The sequence below is a fragment of the Sardina pilchardus genome, chromosome 21 (genome assembly GCF_963854185.1).
Source record: "Sardina pilchardus chromosome 21, fSarPil1.1, whole genome shotgun sequence".
NCBI lineage: Eukaryota > Metazoa > Chordata > Actinopteri > Clupeiformes > Clupeidae > Sardina > Sardina pilchardus.
Genome location: NC_085014.1, coordinates 9,484,294 through 9,507,289, shown reverse-complemented (window position 1 = coordinate 9,507,289; position 22,996 = coordinate 9,484,294). Strand labels below are relative to the sequence as shown.

Genomic DNA, 22,996 nt, shown 5'->3' with positions numbered 1-22,996 from the left:
CACACACACACACTCTCATCGGAAGGATGTGTGTGTGTGTCACAGGTCGCCTGCCCGGCCTGCCCGCCTCGAGGCCTGCCAACAGGGCCGTCGCCGTCGTCGCCGCCGCCGCTGTCGCTGCCCCCCGCCGAGCCAGGCGAGGCGTTTGGTGTTACCATCCACGCCCGTGGTGGTGGGCCCTGGAGGGGATCAGCTTACCGCAGGCTAGACTGGCTGGCAAATGTGCTCTCGTGTCCCCTGTGCGGAGATGCCGTGGTGGAGCACCGGCAGGAATAATGAAATGAAAACAAGGGGAAAATAAATAAACAGGACATTTCATTTTTTTCGCTCCATTATTTTCGTTGCCACGGACACAGTCATGTTCCGTGTCGTGTTTCGCAGTCGGAATGGTAATAAGGTCGGGGCGGGGGCGAACGGCTCGGGCGCGGGGAATGTGTAATACTGCTGATTTAAATAATGGCTTTCCTCCTCAGTGTTGTTTTAAAACATTTTAACGTGTGTTGGTTTTTTTTTTTTTCTCTTATTTTCTTCGTTAAAATCTAGCCCTGGGGAGGACACACGGTGCTGGTTCCTGTTCTAGCGGCCAAACCACATCCTGTCCGCCAGGGTCCCCAGGAGGACAGTAAAACGGGGTCGGGGGCACCGGCGCTGTCCCTCTGTTTGCCTGACCCCTGTGCGGGGGAAGTGGGAGGAAGTAGGATGTTGGTGCACTTGTCTGTTTTTATAGATAACAGGAGTCTCATCCTCACAGCCTCTAGATCTGGGAATCCTCTCCAGGTGCCCCCCCCCCTTCCCCAACAACCCCCTCCCCCCATGCAGACACCCACACACACATCAACATCCCTTTAATCCCCTGCAATCTGCCTGCCTCCCCCCTCTAACCAATGCATGCCACTAAAGTAACAGAATCAAACGGGCTGAGTTTCTCTCATCACCATAACTGGCAGTTTGGGAGTGAATGTGTGTCTGGAGGATGTGATAGGACGGAGGAATGTGCCCTGCAGTGTGCTGCAGCTCGTTTGGCATCGGCCGTGGGCAATGCGGCGGCGGTTGTCGGGGGCTACCGATGATGTGCAGCGTGGCGTGTGGTGTGTGGTGCAGACAGAGCTGGAGGTGGCTGTAGTGGAAAGCTGGAGAGCACGGGAGTAACACGGCAGTAAACTTCCAATTTCCTGCCATTTTTTGCCAGTGCAGTGACCCACAAACACCCACGACCCTTATCAAAGCAAAACCCAAAAAGCGCATACAAATACACGAAATAACAGCTTGATCCTGAATGTGAATTGACTTGGCTTTATTGGAAGTGTTTGTTGCAAACAATATTAAAAAGAGGCACTACTAGTTAGACAAAAAAACAAACCAAAAAAAGTAAAAACAAACCAAATCCTGCTAGTGTATTAATCACAACTTGTACAGCTCATCAGAAGTAAAGACTTGGCATCAATTCATTTCTATGGTGTGGCTTCATGCCCTAGATACAGAAAGTGATTTGTTGCATTCAGAAGTGCTCAAAAGCTCGATATAGCATACCAATCAGACTGCAGATACAGATATGAACAGAGAAAGACGCAGACAACACTGAATCTTTGATTGTGTTGCAATTGTCAACGCAAACGCTTTGGCACCAATGACACTTCCCCATTGTCTCTCCCTGTCTCACACACACACACACACACACACAAACAGACACAGACACAGACACAGACACAGACACAGACACAGACACAGACACACAGACACACAGACACACAGACACACAGAGACACAGAGACACAGAGACACAGAGACACAGAGACAGACACAGACACAGACACAGACACACACACACACACACACACACACACACACACACACACACACACACACACACACACACACACACACACACACACACACACACACACACATCCAAGGCACCATCAATTGCAGAACTCAATTGCAGAAACTATTGGTACTTTTACAGTATAGGAGTTGTGTACAGTAATAGGAACAGTAATAGTCCAGAAGACTCGAAAACGCTTCCCCCCCCTCTGAAGGCGCGCTAGGCTAAGCGACGCTCCTCACAGGAAGTCGGCGGGGAGGTGGACGAAGCGCATGGGCTGCGGCCGCTGGCCCGCCTCGGTCACGCACGTGCTCACGAACGCCAGCGCCCTCCCCCGCGGCCCGTCGGCGAACGCGTGCAGCAGGGTCATGTGGGCGGCGTCGTAGAAGGCCACGCGCCGCTCGTCGCAGTCCAGGAGCACGCCCACGCGCCGCGGACGCTCCGCCAGCCGCAGCGGCGTCCACGGCTGCGTGCCGGCCGAGTACTGGCTGCCGCCGCGCAGCCGCAGCGTCCAGTAGCCGTTCTCCGGGCACAGCTTGACCCGCGCCCGCCGGTCCACGCTCTCCAGCGCCACCCCCAGGTCCCACTTGGGCTTGGCGCCCACCGCCACCTCCCAGTAGTGGCGGCCCGACGAGAAGGCCTGGGCGCCCAGCACGTTGACGCACTGGACGAAGCGCTTGGGGTGCGGCGGGTACGGCTGGATCTCCTCCAGCTCCACCACCGACGTCTTGTCCCGCGACAGCAGCAGGCTGGGGTGGGCCGTGTCCTCGTCAAAGGTCACCGGCGCCGGGCCTTGGGGGGACAGACGCTGATTAATAATGTGTGTGTTGTGTCTGTATGTAGGGCAGTGTGTGTGTGTGTGTGTGTGTGTGTGTGTGTGTGTGTCTAATAATATGAGAACTCCGTTGGATAATTCTTTAATATATGCATTCCTCTGTTTGTCATGAAAAACAGGTGGCTGGTATGTTTCTGTCGTGGCTGTATGTATGGCAGTGTGTTTGTGCGTGTGTGTGCGTGTGTGTGTGTGTGTGTGTCTAATAATATGAGAACTCTGTTGAATAATTCTTTAATATATGCATTCCTCTGTTCGTCATGAAAAACAGGTGGCTGGTATGTTTCTGTCGTGTCTGTATGTATGGCAGTGTGTTTGTGCGTGTGTGTGCGTGTGTGTGTGTGTGTGTCTAATAATATGAGAACTCTGTTGAATAATTCTTTAATATATGCATTCCTCTGTTCGTCATGAAAAACAGGTGGCTGGTATGTTTCTGTCGTGTCTGTATGTATGGCAGTGTGTTTGTATGTGTGTGTGTGTGTGTGTGTGTGTGTGTGTCTAATAATATGAGAACTCCGTAGAATAATTCTTTAATATATGCAGTCCTCTGTTCGTCATGAAAAACAGGTGCCCTCTAATAACTCTGTGGCTCGTTGTGGCTCGTTGGAACTCTACAACTTTTCTTTCCCGCTGAAGGGAAAATATGCCTTACAGATGTCTGCAGATATAAGTACGGAAAAGTGATGTGGGCATTTTTTTTTTATTGCTTTCAATAAGTCCTACCCACTGAGAAAAAGACAGTGTGTGCGTGTTTGAAAAGCGAAAGGCAATTACCTGGCTTCAGGACCTGGAACATCTTCCTCCAGGTGATGTACTGTATCGGAGCCGCATACTTGCTGCTGAAAACATTACTGTCGAAATCTGGCCCTTTAGTGACTTGTGCTGATGATCTGGAGTGAAGGCAGAAAATATCCTTTAATTATTTATGTCAATGTGAGATGAAAGTGATTGTGAACTAAAGCCCTGCCTCGAATGCAAAAACATTCTGACTCATGCCAAGGCAAAAAAAAACACATCTCTTGAAGTTTGCGCGTGTTCAAAAAAAAAAAAAAAAAACTATCTGAGGCTGAAGAAAAGAAAAACATCTCTTCAACAGGAGGTTGTTGTTTTTTTGTTCGTCCTCCGCCCAGCCAGTGTGTGGCTGATGTTTTGCTCCACTGCTGAAAGCTATATGGGCTTTGGTATTCAGCTCAGATAGCGGAGAGACATGCCTCGATGATTGATAGGCTAGGCATGCGAATACAGTCATAAGGCCCTGGCAATGTGGTCGGTGCTGCACCGGTTTTCATTAAACTACTGGCACAGGGATTCTTTCCTGGGGGGGGGGGGGGGAGACCCACCAGCCCACCAGCCCCTGACCCTGCTACCCCCCCCCCCCCCCCACACACACACACACACACACACACACACACACATACAGTACACATACTAGGAAGCGAATTCAACTCAGCAAATTTGTCAGCGTGACACTATTGCTCTTCTGAGGCATGTGTTTGTGGTACCAATGTGATATTACAGAGTCAGACGTTCAGCCACTCACCTGCAATTCAAATCTGGGAGCTGGAATTGGACAGAGAGAAAAGGGAAAAGGGAGACAGGGGTAGAAGGGTGTTACTGACATGAAGAGTTGACTTCATACGTTCCAGAATAATCTACTACTATACCAAGTGAACCTGAGTTGAACATGCTCAGTCCATTTCCTAGATCGAGCTGGGACTGAAAAGACTGTGTGTGTGTGTGTGTGTGTGTGTGTGTGTGTGTGTGTGTGTGTGTGTGTGCGCGCGTGTGCGTGCGTAAAGTAGATCAGATCCTCTGTAATTCTTTGATATTCAAATAAGACTCACTTCCTCGGCTACCTTTATTTTAATATATACAGTATAAGCGGGCTCATCACTGACAGAACATGTCCTTGTGCTAATGAGAACACCGCAGTGGCTGACATCTAATATGCCCGCGCCGCATGACAGAATTACTGGCGCAGATGACTAGAAAAAGAAAGCATGGATGTAGACATGCTGACACCTAGATTAACCTTTCGCCCGTTTTCTTTCGCCCACGGCCCGCCGTTTTTCGTGGAATTATTAATCTTGCGGCAGGGCCATATAGCACATCTTAAATAATGTTATTACCTGAGACTGGCCCTCAGCAAACACCTTGTCCGAACATAAGTCATGCTAATAGGACTAAAGCTGCCAACATGGCCGCTCATTTGGAGCCATTCAGCAAACCAGCCTCCAGGCCCCTTACGTGTGCTGTAGTAGAACCATCACTATGGATCTATGGAGCTGAAAACCTATTTGTTTTCCCCCGCTACATTGCGTTCCACTGTGCCCCATTTGTATAACATGCCTTCGCCATCACGTCATGTTGACAGCGACTGTAGGGTAAACATGAGCTATGTCATCAGCACATGACTAAATAAAGATGTATTGTCACATAAGGGCATTTCAGCGGATCATATATCAGCACGTGCCAACATCACATCACAGCTGTGATTTAGCTAGCTGTAACAAATCTCGTCTAAAAAAAAAAATAAAATAATAAAAATAAAAAAAACAAAGAGGCAGGCATGATGACGCAAGTGGCGGCAGGACCTGCACCACAATCATGCCCACAGGGACTGGTGGTGATTTCCCGATAATACCCCTTCTCTCTTTCCCACTCACCTCCTGTCATTCTAAACTGTCCCATCGACATAAAGACAACCCCCACCACCAAAATAAATAAATAACTATGTAACAAATGAGAGCAGCCGCAGTCAAGCAGGAGCTCGAGGAGGAGTCGTCGTCGTCACCTCTACGAGGACGCTGTGGTCCCTGGCGTCCATGGCCTGCTGCAGGGCGCCCACGGTCTGCTCGGCGTCCCTGAGGGCGCCCGTGAGGGCCTCCAGGTGGCGCTGCAGCGCCTGCTCCCAGTCCTGCTGCTCGCGCCGCAGCTGCTCCAGCAGGCAGGCCTCCTCCTCCAGCAGGAAGCCGTGCAGAGCCTGGAAGTCGGCCTGGATGCGCTCCTGAAGCTCGGAGCCCACTTTCTGTCAGGGGTGAAGGAGGTGTGTGTGTGCGTGCGTGTGTGTGTGTGTGTGTGTGTGTGTGTGTGTGTGTGTGTGTGTGTGTGTGTGTGTGTGTGTGTGTGTGTGTGTGTGTGTGTGTGTGTGTGTGGTTGTGGGGGGAGGGCAGGAAAGGAAGAGAGAGAGACAGGAAGATCTGAGCACATCTGAAAGGTTCTGCACATCTAAGGGACACAATCGACACATTTTCCCCTCCCCCATATCAGCGAGACGAAAAACAAAACAAAGCAAAAAAAACAGTGACTGGGCTTTTAGAAAAATCGTCAGATGGGATGCCAGACAGTGGCAACGCTCGCACTGGTGCCTGCTCCACTCCTGGATGGCTGACAGGTTAACAACGTCTAGCTTGCTACGATGCAAAGCTACTCACCTGCCAGACAACACGGCACTCTACTCTGTGCCGAGTCTGCCGACACTCACCACATTGCAATCGGGGAGATGTCGCACAGACAAGGACTTTCTTGTGTGAAGGGCTTCGTCCGCAGGCTATACGGTAACATGCCGTACCTTTTGTTGAAGCTACAGTATGACGCCAATGTGTTAGACTTTCTTTTCTGCTCTCACTACAAAGGGCTACACCTACACTCTTCCTTTCAGCAAAAAAGGGTAGTGCATTGTATTTGTACACAACCATACAGTAAATGGACCATTATTCTGAAATGGTGGTTTATACATGAAAATCGCTGGTCCGCCTGCTCTGCCCTACAGCCATTAGCCAGATCTGTTTATCCACGTACTGTAATATCTTTGTGATGGCGCCAGAATAGCACTCCTCTGCTCTTTCATAGGAAATAAAACACCTGCTATTACATGCCCAATACATCCATTTCTATTCAACTTGCATCCAGTGAAGAAAGCATCAGCAGCATGCACAGCGTGTGTTGTTTGTTTTTGTTTGTTTCTGTTTGTTTGTTTGTTTGTTTGTTTATTATGGCTCACTACCAGCTCAAGTATGGTGACCTCCGACCTCTGAGTTCCCTTCCAGACACTTACGTTTGACAAATGCAAACCTCTTCATCACCGGTTGTCCACAAGACAGTAGAATAAACGGGGGGATACTGTCTCTTTCTCTGTCAGTACTCTTACTCTCACATATTCTAGATCTCTCTTTTCACATAATATACAAGTGAAGAATACATTATGCCAATGACTATTTTAAACAATATAAATATCAGCAGGTGATGATGTATACAACAGTTTAATAACATACCTTCCTACAAAGCTTACAGTTATAATCGAGATCCGACCTCTGCTACTGTAAGAGACACCAACGCTGGTCATCTTTGACTAAAAATACCTTTTAAAGAATGAATTATTCTGAAATGTTTCAAAATGGATGGAGTTCACTTTGAAAGATTCATGACTCTGTGCTCAAATGCATCTACAACACCATTTCCAAGTATCTCATTCCAGTCCCTCTGTAAGGTCTTTTTCCGTGTATCAAAAGAAAAAAAAACGTGGAAAATGGCAAGAATATAAAAAGCATAAATGTATTCTGTGCAGAAGTACTGGAGATATTTACATCATTAAAACACTGATACATATATATATACTTAGACATATAGACCTGCCTGCTAGCCTGCTGTGCTTACGATGAATCTCGCCACAGACCATTTGCCTCCATGGTGTTTGAAAAAGGCATATAGATTTAGCCAAAGTAAGATGGATCTTATGTCCATGTTTAGCTTGCACAAGTCTTTGCGCAGACCTCTGAATGACTCCTTAGGCACAAATTAGCGTAAGAATAACATGAGGTTAGTTAGCATCATAGGTGGCCAAACCACAATCCTTACGTTTATGATTCCTCTTCTAGGGGGTTCTGGGTCTCTGGAAAGTGTCTCTATGACAAGGTCATTGGAGTGAGGCATTACACAAACATAATAGAATTTCCTTTCTTTTGGCCAAATCCTATAGGAACAATGATGGCGGAACACTGGGGATACATTACACTCCTGTTTTGAGCACACACAGACAGACACACACACACACACACACACACACACACACAACCAACCTTTAGTGTGTCAACCTGCTCTTTGTCTTTGCGGATCATGTTGATGTACTCCTCTTTTTTTGAGCGGTGGGACTCAAGAGTCTCTTTCAGTTGTTTCTGGAAAAGAAAAACGTAATTTATTTTATAAAAATACATTTATATTACTTTACGTGAGAAAAAAACAAAACATATTCATGGAAATCCCTGCCAAATATATATATATATATATATATATATATATATATATATATATATGTATATATATATACAGTATATATATATATATATATGAAATTGCAGCTACAGAGCCTTTTACACCCTAAAATAAACTGAAATAAATTAGAACGGTTGGTGTTTTGTTTTCCAGATATTTTAAACCTTTGTCAATACAATCTTTACTTCAAGTTAATAAATTAACATGATCCAGGCAGGACTTAGTTTAAATAATGCATAGTTGAAGCCTGGTGTTTCATTCTGATTAGTAAATCTGTCAAGGCAGACAATAAAATCTATCTGAATTAAGGTACGGTATAATTTTTCATGCCAAGGGATTTCCCCAGACTCTTTATGTCCTTGAAGTCTTCAAAAAGTCCTTGAAGGCTGAGCCAGTGTAACTATTTGAATTGGCCTCAAAGGCCAGTCCCATTGGACAGGATTTACCTTACTTCTAAACATTACAACTTTACAAGTTAACAAGTATTAAAATCTGGATGAGCCTTGCGATCATGTCTGTGCTGACACTGCAGAACACTCAAAACCATACTTTACATGAGGTTGCAAATGGGAATGATTGCCGGGGTTTTTGAGTTTGATGACAGTCAATAATCATACCAGTGACAAATGTCTGTCCCAACTGCACGGTCATGACAAAATTGCCCTAAATTAAGGTCAAGGGAGATTTTATCACAGCAGTAATCAGAAGTGGGAATAGCTGTGTCCAGTTGCATTGTGGTCGCAGAAAACTCTTGGTTATGACCGTGAAAAACATGATTTACTTCTGCATTTCTAAAGTCCCCCCCTCTCTGCCTCCCCCCTATAAAGGGCTTATACTGTAGGCCTATGACCCAGTCATTTTTGATTAGCCTACTTCACTTGGACATGGGTACTAACACTTCATAATGGTAGATGTGTAGGTTTAATTCTGGTTTAAATCTCACAAGGCGTTTAATTTTGTGTCAGTGTTTCCAAAAACCCTTTAGACTAGTCTGGCAACATTAGGGGGAGTGACAGATTAACCTAATTCTGGAATCCAAGATAGAGCCACTGTGTGGGAATGTATAGAAAGCCTACAATGTCACTTGATGTAACAAAATATTTATTTACCTCAACATTCTTCACATAACCGTCGTTAGAGCTGGCGCGCACTTTATCCACAAGACCAGCCACTAAATAGTTGGTTTGAAACTGTCGACTGGGGAACTCCTGGCGACACTGAGGACATGGAACAGGTCCCCCCCGGATACTTTTCCAGTAGGTTGATATGCAGCGCTTGCAGAAGTGGTGCATACAACCGAGCATCACCGGGTCTCTGAAGAGGTCGCAGCATATGGCACAAGTGAGGTCTTCGCGCAGATTCATCCCTTTCTTATTTGACGCCGCCATAGCTTCTTCTGATGTCCTCAGAGAAATGTCTAACAATCCGTAGACGGGCTTTGGTGTCTTTTCGTTTCGCTTCCACTTCACAGTTCAAATTCTGTCGCAAGAGTCATAAGAACAGCACACATCACGTGTCAGGGCTTGGGTCAGTCGCTTGACCATTCCTTGACCATTCTTGATCATTCTTGATCGTTTCCTAGACCAGCTAGGCCTAGTTATCAGTTAACACTTCCTTACAATTAGCTGGCACGTCTACTCCTCTCCTATTACATTGCATTGCGAGAAGAATATTATTGTTTGGACTTGGACCTATAAGATCAACAAAGCAATTTAGCACAACAACTAAGAGTGTCTTTACAGACTTTTAATAAGTATTGTTGATCTATTTCGAACATGAAACGTTGCTCGTTCGGTTCAGCCACTGCTGTCATTACATCTAACATCAGAAATATCAGCAGAAGAACCTGCCTGCCTCCTCTCCTCCCCTGCTGTTTGTAAACATAGCAGTGTGCTATCTAGGCTACTTAGCGAGCTAGCTGTAAGAGGAGCTAGCTCAACAAGCTGTTTGAACGGAACTACAATATCGAACGATTAATGCTAAAGAGAAACATGTGTAAATAATTCTGCTACATACCTCTAAAATTGTCTGAACATAGACAGCGAAACAGCAGTGAAACGCGTTTTATCCGGTGGGCTTCATTCCTGCAAAGCGCAAGCATTCATTCACACATGTTGGCTACATTGCGGAAGAACAGTATGTGACGCTTTCGCTGATTGGTTCGAATTATGTAACATGCTCAGTACTCCACAGTCAACAGAACACTGTGTTCCATTGAGTGTTGACATAGGCCTATGGCAAAGGTGACAGAGTTGATCATTCGGCAACATTAAACAGTATGGACTGAATGGTCCATCCATAATGGCAACTATGTTTTTCTTTTTAATTATCAATTTAGGAGATTCAAAGCCATTGACCAACAATCAAAGACTGTGCCATTCAAATACTTTTCAATATAGAGACTGCCACGATTTTGATTCTCCAAACCCCTCTTGCTATAGCCTATGCCTTCCACAACTGACATAGCCTCACCATCAATAAACAAAGGCTGTGACATTTCAATCTCAACTCAGCCTGGGACATTTTGAATGGCTCTTTCTCAGGCCTTTCATTCAGTCGGACTATATAAGCCTATTGGACAAAAAAGGAAACAGTTCCTACATTCAGCACATAGAGGGCAATAATCAAAATAATACTGGCCTACCTCTATGGGTTGCCCGATCAGCCTTCCTGGAGAATAGGGACAAAATGAATTAAACACGACTCCTCATGGTTTTGAAGAAATGGAAATATCCATTTGAACAGCACACTGCTGAGCCTGTGCCTAACACGCATCCTGTTGTTGAATTCTGATTCACTTCTGCAAATCACCCTCTATTCTCAAATTAGTGGATGATGTTTTCCCTTCCAGTTTGATCAATGCTGACTGCATGAATCTCCAAGCAAGTGACTAAACCGCAGTATCAGTCAGATGACCATTTAAAAAAAAAAAAAAAAAATCTATTGAAACTCAGCAGGGCAGTGTGTGGTCGTGTTGAAGTAGGACATACTGTAGGCAATACACTTACAGACCCATATCTGTATAATGAGATTGCAATGAACAAAGCTGTGCAGCTTTGAAATTGTGTGAAATTGAAAAGTCAGGCCAAGTGACTGGTGTGACATATAAACTACAGGGACACACAGTGTCAGTTAATATTGTGTTTAAAATAATAGGATCATTGTGCCGGAAAATAATACTGTCATGTCAGTAATTAGACGGATGATATGAGATGATGAGCCATAATTGTGGAAATGATGCTGAAGATAATTGAGATATTATGAGTGAGATGAGCTTGTTGGAAAATAGAAAATGAGAATGACATTGATGATGGTGCTGCTGCTGCTGCTGATGATGATGATGATGCTGATGATGATGTTGCTGGTGATGAATCATAATGGCGAGGATGAGGACAAGGGGGCAACTATTGTTTGAACAGAAACTTTAAACTAAAGACCGCGAAAGAGGAAGAAGGAATCACAGGTCAACATAGTGATGACAAAATGAAAATGAGTGGCCTTAGAAGTGAGGCTGTACCTTTTCCCCACATAATGGATTCATGCCTACGGACAAACGCTGTCCTCAGCAGAACACGCACCTGTGCCACACTAGAGGAGTGTGTTCAAGCAGAAAGCTCTATTGTGTGCATCGCCTCAGTATGGGAAAGGTGACGGAATGTTTGTTCCTCATTTGGATCCACAGGTTCTCCACAACTTTAGGTTGGGGGGTCATTTTTGTTGGGGTTGTCTCTGCAGCCTGCTGGGTTTGTACTGTAGGTGAGGGCAGTGACCCCTCCTCTCCTCCACCAGATGTGACATTTGATCCTCAGGTTCCCTATAGCGTGTGTGTCTGCTCTCCTCTTTGACACCAGTGATCACATGCTGGACAACATTTCACATGGAAAATGAGAGACATACAGAAAGATAGATGAGTTAGTTCATTGACTGGCAGAGGTGCATAGTCCGGCATCAGAGAGTAAAAGTCCTACCATCTACCTGTGAATTTAACACGTTATTTCGCTGGTTATCTCATCTACCTGGCTGAGGAGTTGTGCCAATTTGAATCACCTGGTTTATTGAATGGTTGGAGCAAATATGTGTCAGGACTTTTGCTTTCTGAAGCCAGACTTTTACACCTCTGTTGACTGAGTCATTTACGTATTGATTGCATCAGACTTTGGAACAGTACATTCTATAGGCTACGTGCTTGCCTATTAGACAGATTGGCCACTGAGATAGCCTGAGGTGTTATGAGGTCAACAAAAGCTGTGCTATAACAACCCTATGGAAACCTTATCCTTTTGTGTCTCCTCTTAAGGATGCTGACATCACTGGGGAAACGGCACGCAGATCAGAACAAAACAGATTTTATTTTCCCTGGCCAGTTGCAAATTCACACTGCAGTATAATTTAGTATAGCCGTAAGCTGATAGCTCACGCACAAGACAATGGCTATGAGAGAGGCATCACTAGGCTACAGCGTAAATGTAAACAGTTTATCAGACGAAATCAGGCGTTTTATGGTTTAAAAGGGGGCTGGCTGATCCTCAGGTCATGTACAAATTAGATTTATTTCATGATACTGTCATAAAGAGAGAAAATCTTTTTTTGTTTGTGTTCTTGTTTCATTTCCCTCTGAGGAGAACGAGGAGGAGGGATGGACCATCTCAGCCATTTATATTGCCTAAGAAGTTGACAATAATTCATTGGGCAATCTGTCCATAATAAAAACTATGTAGGTGGACGTAGCCTATATTACATTGCTGTATGTGCTAAGGTCATATGTTTTGTGCGCAATCTCTCCATATAGGCTACGCTATGTGCGTATTGGCTATTGCTGAAAGATAAACTTTACAGATCATTTTCATAATTGGGTAAGCTGTAAAGTGAATTCTTCACCCCTCCCCCTGTGTTGTTTTGTTCCTTTAATTAATATCCATTTTAAGATTGAATATATAACAATAATAATGTTTGAGGGAGGGGGTTGATGAGGCACTAGGACATGCCAATCAATAAGACGCACAAAAGCAGCAGGCATCGGCTCCGACAAGTCAGTACACCGGATATTTATTGGGGCAATTATGACACAATTGCATCTGCGATATACAGGGGAGCCAATGCGCTTCCTCTGACTGCCGCCTATCCCACAGCATCCTTCGCAACTCATCTGCGCCGTGCGCGGCCACAAACCCACCTTCGCTCACGCCGGTAACACCACTGCCACGGAGACAACGAGGGAACATGCCGTCTTTCCAAACGTAATGCTTTACGCATCCCTCCAATATCGTCAATAGACATCAACTAAAAGGAGGTGAGTTGACAAAAGGAGGTGGGGTTCACATGGCAAATGTGCATGGCGTTACCATGAGCATTTTTTCCCGTCATACAGTCATCATGAAATTATGTTAATCTTCTTAGAACAATTCAATTTGATACAAAACAAACAAAAAATAAGGTAATGCATGCACTTCATCAGTTACACTAATTTTAAAACTTACACGTTGAATAGTAGCCTAATATATGTTACATCATTGATGAAAGTTGCTCAGTTGAAGTTTGCATTTAATAAACCTCCGAAATTCATGTTCATGCTTTGCATTCATTCAATTCATGCTTTAATCTGAGTTTGTGCATCTGCTTGCAGCTAATTGTAAGAGGCAATTGCCATTGTCTTGGTCAGTTTCTCTCCTCCTGTATCGACTGTCGAGAAATGTTCAGTTATTTTTATATTGACCAAGTGATTTCATGATGCAATAGTTAAAAGCAATCTAAAGCACCCCACTGAGAATAACTTTCAAGGCAAAAAGATGGTCTCGCACCTCCTGACCGTTGCCAGACACATTTCGGATGTTGTCGATGACCTGGTGAATTAAGTGAATATCGTCGGTCTTCGGGGAGCTAACCTTTCAGAGAGGACTGTATCACTGAGAACATTCAGCATCCGAGAGACTGAAAGCTGATGTCGCAGCGACTGGGGAAATGTCTGGATGGTGGGCTTATATAAAGTATTCATATAGGCTCTTCGAGTTTCCCCAAACGCTTCTTCACGGAATTTGGAGTGAAACACAGTGGCACACGGAATGCTTGGAGACATGTGCTGCTAGCAAGTCATTATGACAAATATTTTTGTTGAAGATAAAGTAAACCTTTAGCCTTTGTATGAATGCTCCATTGCACTATCATCCACAAACGGACTGTTCCTATGGTTCGGGTTGTTACGGGAGACCAACAATTAGTATTGACAAATATGACAATGTAATTGCCTGCAAAGTACCTGCTGCATGGCAACAAATGGTTGTAAGTGCTTTTTGTGCAAGAATAGTGAGGTAGCTTCAAACGCAAACCTCAGCTTAATCATCTCTCCTGAGTGTGTATAGATGTCCCTCCAGGCACCCAAAAAATAATAATGACTCATACTGCCTTTATATAAGAGCACATTACTCCGCAAAATATAGTCCTTTGGGTCTTTTGAAACTTTATTGGACAGAGTCCTGGTTCGGTTCCTCAGGCAGAAGATGACCCTTCATATATTAGATCAGCTGTGAGTTATTTCAATGGCAATGTGATTGCCTATATGGCTGTGATATTGTTCCAAGCCAACTCCTTTCCATAAAAAGTATTGAATGGTGTTGCTGGAGTCTAGATTTGAAATGCCATAATAATAATAATTGATTTATAGCCCTCACCCTGCTGTGGTGCCCCACGGAGTAAAACTCATTAACCTTCTTTTGCAATTTCTTGGGAATCCAATTGCCCATCATCACAAATATTTACTGCTCATATAAACAAACAGGCTGGCCATGAGAGTAAATATCTTGTGTCTTCTCGCTTAAATGCTTAATTCAAGTGCAATCGTTCACGATTAATTTGAAACGAAAACAAAACCTGATGAGAGGGGAAGGATGGCACAACTTTAATGGCTTTGCCAGATCCAGCCTGTCCTACACCCCCTGACCACTTTAAAAATAAAAAAAACTACAAAACAAAACAAACAAACCCCCCCCCCAACTGCTCATTATCACAGTCCACTCATTGTGTGCAGTACGCTCGTATCCCACAGCGCAGAGGTGCTTCTCCCCCAATTCTCCAGCTCTCCTCCTTCCTCCGTCACAGTAAGCCGCTCAGCTGCTTCAGAGTTAATTCCTTCTCAGCTGGAGAAAGACCCATCCTGACAGAACGCACTTCAAATTCACCTCACAGGTCTGAAGCCACACCATGGGGAGGTGGAGGGGGGGTGACGTACCTGGAAGTCATGCATCAATTAAAGATTCATGGGAAAAGGATGAAAAAAACATTGGGCCATGATGGAGCCACCCCATTTCCATTTGAGCCATCCCATTCCATTTGGCCCCACAGTCAGAGGCTTTTGCCATTCTGCCTCACATACTTTTTTTCCTCGAAATGAGTTCCCATGCTGCTGCTGTGCGACATACTGTATGTTTGAGCTATGCTTTTTTTCAGTGGGATAAAAATATCACACCAGACCTTGTTTTTTTGTCAGCCAGTGATCAAATACCTCTTATTTTTCTAGCCTTCCAACAGTGTAACCAAAGCCTGAAGTGTTAGCCATGATAAAGATTAAAAAAAAAAAAAAAAACATAGTAGGTGTGCGTCAGCAAATCCCCTGTCTCCTATTTAGGAGAACATAACCATGAAGGTGTGCTCAGATGTGCATCTAGCATGTTGATGGACTGAATAACAAAGAGCTCACTTGCTATACGCTTCCTTTTAGCAAAATAAACAAAAAAAGATGTGGGTTAAGCTTATGTATGTCTCTATGGACCCAATTAACCGCCATCCCATGTTCTATTCTGAGGGGAAAAAAAGAACAAAACACTGTACCAGCCATTACAACAATAGTAAAGCCTCTAACAAAAATGTGAGAAGATTATTAATGCTACATTTTTTATTTATCTTTTTTTTCAGCAGGAAACTGCAGCGCAAGTTCGTTTGACGTACCCAGGTGCACACAACGCGACCCAAAAATGAGCCCTTTGGATTTGGTCAACAACACGGATCCAGGCCAGGTGAGATGGGACAACAACCTCTCCCGCTACGGAGAGTTCTTTTTGGGCAACGACAGCCAGGATCTCATCAGGCCCACCTTCAGCGACGACATCACCAAGCTCCTGCTCGTCCAGGTGGCGCTGATCGCGGCCTACTCGCTCATCATCGTCCTGGGCCTGGTGGGCAACACGCTGGTCATCTACATGATCATCCTCTACAAGAACATGCGCACCGTCACCAACTACTTCATCGCCAACCTGGCGCTGGCCGACCTGATGGTGGACACCATCTGCCTGCCGTTCACGCTGGCGTACACGCTGCTGGACGAGTGGAAGTTCGGCGCGGTGCTGTGCCACCTGGTGCCGTACGCGCAGGGCCTGAGCGTCCACGTGTCCATCCTGACGCTGACCGTCATCGCGCTGGAGCGCTACCGCTGCATCGTCTTCCACCTGGAGCGGCGGCTGTCGCGGCGCACCAGCTTCGCCATCATCGGGCTGACGTGGGCGGCGTCGGCCGTGCTGGCCGGCCCGCTGGCCATCTTCCGGGAGTACCGGCGCGTGGAGATCCCCTCCATCGGCCTGCGCATGGCCGTGTGCTCGGAGAAGTGGCCCAACGGCACCAACCGCGACGCCGTCATCTACTCGCTGGCCATGCTGCTGGTGCAGTACGTCATCCCGCTGGGCGTCATCAGCTACGCCTACGTGTGCATCTGGGCCAAGCTGCGCAACCACGTCAGCCCGTCCAGCCGCGGCGACAGCCTCCACCGCCGCCGGAAGACCACCAAGATGTTGGTGCTGGTGGTGCTGGTGTTCGCCCTGTGCTGGCTGCCCTTCCACGTCTTCCAGCTGGCCAGCGACCTGGACCTGCTGCTGCGCTTCAAGGAGTACAAGCTGCTCTACACCATCTTCCACATCGTGGCCATGTGCTCCACCTTCACCAACCCGGTGCTCTACGGGTGGATGAACAAGAACTACCGCAACGGCTTCCTCATGTTCTTCCGCTGCGAGCACAAGCCCGACACCATCCACCCAGAGGGGTCCTTCAAGACCCGCTCGCAGAGGGGCCTGATTGTGAACGGGCACCACGGAGGCCGCCACGGCGGCCACCGGCCAACTCCCGTGTGAAAACGGCTGAACTCGTCGTGAACTTCCAACGTGTGGAAGCACCTATGGAGGGTGCCAAGTAGGGCTATTTATTTTTGAGCAAGTGCCATATGGTCTGTGAGTTTGCTGAAGGTACCCTCTTGGCATCAAAGGCATATAAAGAATGAATGAGCAGCTGTGTGTGTTGGCAACAAGCTGTCTACAGCTAATTGTCTAACTTGGAGGGGAAGCATCTTCCTCGTTACACAACAAATCGTTTAATTTCCATGCCAGTAGGTACTTGAGGGGATATGCTGTCATTTTGTGTACAAGGTGTACATTTTAGAGTTTGTCTGCCTCAAAGGAGGTGCAGTCTAACAGAAAAAAATACACACTGGGGTTCAATTCTGGTGTATTGGCAGAATATGAATTTTTGTGTTGCCTATATTCTAGTTCCAAGTTCAATTATGGGACGGAAGACAACACCTATTTGGATTTCTAATCATTCTAACCATAATGTAATAAAATCATCATTAAATGGTACAACGTTCTGCCAAATCCAATAAACTGCCGCTAAAAAATCATTCTATAATATCAAGATATTGCACGTGCATTCATTTATATACAGTATGGTACATTTAATGCATTGATGGCAGACGTGCAAACACAAGAGAAATGCACAGATATCTATATAAATATGAATATATCTATAAATATGTTGTATTTTAACGTTACAGTTGTGTGTGTTCTTCAGTCAGGGAGCTGAATAATGCCTCATGTGTGGCTCTGTTCAGCATATCAAATGTGATGAGACTGCTGTGGTGGCAGTGACAGGATCTGACAAATTGACTATATCTTCTTATGAATGTCATCAAATCGCTCTCTGATCTCTCTGTGTGTGTGCGCGCGCGCACGTGTGTGTGTGTGTGTGTGTGTGTGTGTGTGTGTGTGCGTGCGTGCGTGTCATCTGCTGGAGGAAACAACATGTGCCTCTGTGTTATATATCTCTTTATTGTGAAGCATTCCTCCATGTGCCCTCCCAGCTGTCTGTGTGATCTAAATAAACCAAGTTGATATAAAATAACACCAAAAACACCTCTTACTTGGTTATGTAGCCACTAATAACAACATTACGCAAGGAATGCAAGAAAAGTGTGTGTGTGCTTTGTGTGTGTGTGTGTGTGTGTGTGTGTGTGTGTGTGTGTTTGTTTGTGTCTTCACCTACTCCCACACTGCTGAAGTGGAAGCTAAAACAAAGCAGTAATTACTTCCAAAACAGGAGCCCTGCATTATTTACTGCCAGCGCAGTGGCTGTTGGAGGATAAGAAGATGTTTGGCAGCCAGTTAGTGACTCCGCGAGGCTGTCACTGATGTGTAGTGGCACGGTACGCACGGCAGGGGAGAGAGAGGAGAGCCTTGTGGGCATTGTGAGACGGTAGTGCTCATAGCGACCCAAACCGTATTAACCATTCATTCACTCGCATTGAATAAGTCATAAGAAACAGTGTGAGCTCCGGCATCATGCACCTATAGTTCGGAGTCAGGAATGTTTGTGGAATAAAGGCAAGAAGGAATGCTACTCTGTCCTTCACAGACTCGGCCTTTCTTTAGATTAAACACAGTAGGTGTTAGAATACGCCTCCGGGACCTATTTTCCGCCTGCTTCAGCGGAAACGATATTAGTGAAGTTCTCTCATGTGTCTCCCACGTGTCAAGTGTAAATTGCGAGGCTCTGAAAAATGGTGACATAAGCTCAAGTAATGCAATTTTGTGTGTTGAGTGGATGCCATCATGGTGCACATATCTGATGACCTTCTGCCACCTATTGGTCAAGATGGAAAACTACAAATTGCAGTTAGGATTGGGAGAGGCATGAACCTTGGATAGCCATGCCGTGTTCCTCTTCAAAATGGATAAACAGGCACATCAACACAGAGAAAACAAAGGCACTGACATAGTGGTGCTTTGTGAAAATGGTGTTGCTAATGAGAGTAGAAGCCTCTCACTTTATGTTCCTAGCATAAATGCTTAGTCCATGTGTTGGCACATCTAACCTATTTTCATGCACACTTTCTACAAAACCTTACGTTTGACCTAAGAAAACAGTTGTTCAAATCCTTCTGGTTTCTTCTCCAAGAATAAATGTGTTTCAGAGAGTAGAGATACTGAGAGAGGCTCATCGCTGCTTTTCGACAGGTTAATGAAGAGAGCAGCCTTCCATAGCCTTCTGTCAGAATCAAAATGAACACTAGCATGGCTATCACCAAACCAAGCTCAATCTTTTAAGATTGAACATTAGTCTGGGGAATCTGCTCTGTATAATCTACTGCACAAGAGGCGTGATCAATAAGCATAGGTCAAATGACTCTGTACGCATTTGGATAGTCCTTCAACCAATCAAACCAATCTGGGTGCGCCTGGTAGATAAGCCAGTTAATGATTGGTTCCCACAGATTTGTAACAAGCAGGATAGAAAAATGTGGAGGTTTCCAGCCTGAGCTGCAGGGCGAAATGAAATCGCTGGCAGATCAGACTGGGTTTACCCAGTCTAAATGGACATTGCATGATGAATGTTGGAGGATGAAATACCTTTCTGCATGAGTCTGTGTAGTAACTTGACTACATGAACTCACACACGCACAGTGGTATCATCATAACAGGTGTATTGGTGAACTTGTAGAACATTACATTCAGTACAGCCAGCGGTAAAACTTCTTCTACGTCGCCACGTTAACACAGCAGCAATACTCGTGATAGTCTAGCTATAGTGCCACCTAGTGGACTTGTATTAACAACAGGTTACTACACTCCTTCACCGTTAAGCTAACAGCATATACTTACATTATGCAAACTCATTTTCTTACCAACTTGGTTCTTACTTAGTAGAAAACCTACAAAATCACATTGCTACATCTCACTTCAGAACAATACAAAATCTCATGAATACAAGGTTGTTGTTTTTTTTTTTTTTTTTTAAATGTGTGTGTAACTAAACTAAGGAAGTACAGGGTAGACTGCCTGTCTTCCGTGAGATCATAAGGCGCATTCTTGCCTTTCCTCGAACATGATCTGATCTCACTACTATCTAATATAGTCTTCCAAGTGTTGCGGTGACACACGCTCTCTGGCAGAGCGGCGCAGCTCTGCTGGTGGGTTAACAGGCAAGTCCAGTCTCTCCGGGACTGCACTCTGCTGATCCCCCTGTTCATCAGGAGGCTGCGGCTCTGCATTTGGCTGATGCATTGATGTTCCAGGTTCATCCTCCCGGCTGCAGGCCTCCGGCGGTTCTGTCTGCTTGTCCAGTGACGATGAGGATTCTGGATGACGAGCCCTCACCTGGTCGACATGTCTCCTCATCCTCTGGCCGTTTCCCAAAATGACGGTGTATGAAACAGGACCTGTAGGTGACTCCACTGTAGCAGGCACCCATTTTGGTCCCAGGCCATAGTTCCTTGTATACACCGCATCTCCAGGACTGAACCTTCTCAGTCGGGTTGTTTTGTCATGGTTTTCTTTTTGTTTCAACTGTCTTTGTTGTATTTTGGACTTGATGTCCGGCTTCAGCAGATCAAAAGCTGATCTGAGCCTTCTGTTCATCAGCATTTCTGCTGGCGACAGCCCTGTTGTTGCTTGGGGTGTGATGCGGTAGCTGAATAAAAACCTGGAAACGCGGGTCTCAATGCTGCCTCCTCTCAGTTTCTTCACCCCCTCCTTAAAAGTCTGCACGGCGCGTTCTGCCAATCCATTGGAGGATGGATGAAATGGGGCAGATGTTATGTGCTGGATCCCGTTTTGTGTCATAAACTGGTCAAAATCTGAGCTTGTGAAACAGCTACCGTTATCAGACACTACTATCTGTGGGAGTCCCTGGGCAGCAAAGCAGTGACGCAGCTTTTCAATCGTTATCTGCGATGTGGAGCTATTTGTGGGGTAAACATCGATCCACTTTGAATGGGCATCAACAATGATCAAAAACATTCTTCCCAAAAACGGCCCTGCGTAATCAATGTGGATGCGGGACCATGGCCTCTCAGGCCATTCCCATGGATGCAGTGGAGCATTTGGTGGAGCTTTTCGATTCTGTTGGCATTCCTCACACATGCTCACCTCTCTCTCTATGTCCTGGTCCATCCGTGGCCACCATACATATGACCTAGCAAGAGCTTTCATGCGTGAAACGCCTGGATGTGATTGGTGGAGTGACTTCAGGAGGGCAACTCGTCCCTGCTGTGGGATCACTGTTCTGGCTCCCCAGAGAATACACCCATCCTGTGCACTCAGTTCCAGCTTCCTGCTGTAGTATGGCATGAGCTGGGGGTCCTTTATCTCAGGCCATCCACTCAGGACGTAGTTGTGGACTTGAGACAGTGTGACATCTCTTGCTGTCCACTTCCTGACCTGTGACACATTGATTGGTGTATCAGCCATGTGTTCTAACATCAGCACTCGCTCAGGCTTCTCATCCTCTTTTTGCACCGTTGGCACCGGAAGTCTGCTGAGTGCATCCGCGTTACCATGGAGCTTACCCGGCTTGTAGAGTATCTGATACTCATATGCTCTGAGCAGAACTGCCCATCTCTGGATTCTGGGTGAGACCATGTTGGGTACTGGTTTCATCTCATGGAAAAGTGTAATCAAAGGCTTATGGTCAGTCGTAATTGAGAACTTGCGCCCGTACAAGTACTTGTGGAACCTCTGTATTCCAAAAATGACAGCTAAGCCTTCCTTGTCTAACTGTGAATATCTCTTTTCAGCTGAGTTCAGAGTTCGTGACATAAACCCCAGCGGTTTCTCTGTCCCATCAGGCATCTTGTGCGAAAGCACAGCACCCACTCCGTAGGGGGACGCATCACATGCTAAGATTAGGTCCCTGTCTGCTGAATAGTGTACTAACACACTAGCTGACTGGAGGAGCTCCTTTGACTTAGAAAATGCCTCTTCCTGCTTGTTCGTCCACACCCACTTCTCATCTTTCCTAAGTAGCTGGTGCATGGGCGCTAGCAAGGTGGATAGATTTGGTAAGAAACGGTTATAATAGTTCAGGAGCCCCAGGTAAGCTTTCAGCTCTGTAATATTTGACGGGGATGGAGCTTCCCTGATGGCCTTTACCTTTGACTCCATGGGTTGCAAACCCTGTGCATTTACCTTGTGGCCCAGGTAGCAGACTTCGTCCTTCAACAGCTCACATTTGGTCCGCTTCAACCGTAACCCAGCCTTCTCCAGTCGACTCAGCACTTCAGCTAAGTTCTTCAAGTGTGCCTGGACATTCTCGCCTGTGACCAAGATGTCGTCTAGGTACACTGCAACCATCGGTATCCCCTGCAGGAGGTTCTCCATTGTCCTTTGGAACACAGCTGGGGCAGAGGAAACCCCGTAGGGTAGGCGGTTGTACGTGAAAAGACCCTTGAGCGTGTTCACGGTAAGGTACTTCTTTGAGTCCTCATCGACAAGAATTTGGGCATATGCATGGCTCATGTCCAATTTAGAAAACTGTTGCCCTCCAGATAATGTGGCAAAAAGGTCTTCAATTTTGGGGATTGGATACTGCTCTAACAAAGATACGCGGTTTACTGTAAGTTTGTAATCACCGCACAGTCTAATTGAGCCATCAGGCTTCAATATGGGCACCACTGGGCAGGCCCAGTCAGAATGTTTAACTGGCGTGATAATTTGCTCCTTTACTAGGCGGTTTATCTCAGCCTCCACTTTAGGCCGCATGGCGAAAGGAATCTGTCTTGGGCGGAAATATCTGGGTGTGGCACCTGGTGTGACGTGGATGGTAGCTTTGAGTCCTTTTAAAGTTCCTAGCTCATCTTTAAACACATCTTCGTGCCGTGCCAGCACCTGCTCTAATATCAGCTGTCCACCCTCTGATGCACTCACATTATGGACTTCAGTCCAATTCAGCTTCAGCTGCTTTAGCCAGCTCCTGCCTAACAAACTGGGTCCAGTGCCGCTCACTATGTACAGAGGCAAGGTTTTTTGTTGTTTTTGACAATTTAC

General features: G+C 45.8%; 3 protein-coding genes across 3 annotated transcripts; 1 reads left to right on the top strand and 2 right to left on the bottom strand.

Annotated features, from left to right (window-relative positions):
* Positions 1-1,277: 1,277 nt before the first annotated feature.
* Positions 1,278-10,732, bottom strand: trim105 (tripartite motif containing 105). Its single transcript, XM_062524527.1, has 7 exons — positions 10,570-10,732; positions 9,035-10,009; positions 7,733-7,828; positions 5,449-5,682; positions 4,195-4,214; positions 3,429-3,544; positions 1,278-2,614 (listed from the first exon to the last, which is right to left on the bottom strand). The coding sequence occupies exons 2-7, from the start codon at positions 9,311-9,313 to the stop codon at positions 2,061-2,063; spliced, it is 1,299 nt and encodes a 432-aa protein (XP_062380511.1). The 5' UTR covers positions 9,314-10,009; positions 10,570-10,732; the 3' UTR covers positions 1,278-2,060.
* Positions 10,733-13,095: 2,363 nt separating this feature from the next.
* Positions 13,096-18,048, top strand: npy7r (neuropeptide Y receptor Y7). Its single transcript, XM_062524853.1, has 2 exons — positions 13,096-13,215; positions 15,831-18,048. Exon 2 carries the CDS (start codon positions 15,890-15,892, stop codon positions 17,033-17,035), a length of 1,146 nt encoding a protein of 381 aa, XP_062380837.1. The 5' UTR covers positions 13,096-13,215; positions 15,831-15,889; the 3' UTR covers positions 17,036-18,048.
* Positions 18,049-19,697: 1,649 nt separating this feature from the next.
* Positions 19,698-22,596, bottom strand: LOC134068863 (uncharacterized protein K02A2.6-like). The gene is made up of 2 exons (XM_062524650.1): positions 22,139-22,596; positions 19,698-21,391 (listed from the first exon to the last, which is right to left on the bottom strand). Exons 1-2 carry the CDS (start codon positions 22,466-22,468, stop codon positions 20,075-20,077), a joined length of 1,647 nt encoding a protein of 548 aa, XP_062380634.1. The 5' UTR covers positions 22,469-22,596; the 3' UTR covers positions 19,698-20,074.
* Positions 22,597-22,996: the final 400 nt, after the last annotated feature.

What these genes read in the sequence shown, in the direction of transcription:
- trim105 (XM_062524527.1), bottom strand. Translation starts at nt 9,313, where the DNA reads ATGGCGGCGTCAAATAAGAAAGGGATGAATCTGCGCGAAGACCTCACT. An exon ending in AGCAGGTTGACACACTAAAG is followed by an intron (nt 5,683 to 7,732) that starts GTTGGTTGTGTG and finishes CACCCCTGACAG; the next exon opens with AAAGTGGGCTCCGAGCTTCA. An exon ending in CTCCCAGATTTGAATTGCAG is followed by an intron (nt 3,545 to 4,194) that starts GTGAGTGGCTGA and finishes CCTTCACTCCAG; the next exon opens with ATCATCAGCACAAGTCACTA.
- npy7r (XM_062524853.1), top strand. Translation starts at nt 15,890, where the DNA reads ATGAGCCCTTTGGATTTGGTCAACAACACGGATCCAGGCCAGGTGAGA.
- LOC134068863 (XM_062524650.1), bottom strand. Translation starts at nt 22,468, where the DNA reads ATGAGCCATGCATATGCCCAAATTCTTGTCGATGAGGACTCAAAGAAG. An exon ending in TCTGCTACCTGGGCCACAAG is followed by an intron (nt 21,392 to 22,138) that starts GTAAATGCACAG and finishes AATGTGTCACAG; the next exon opens with GTCAGGAAGTGGACAGCAAG.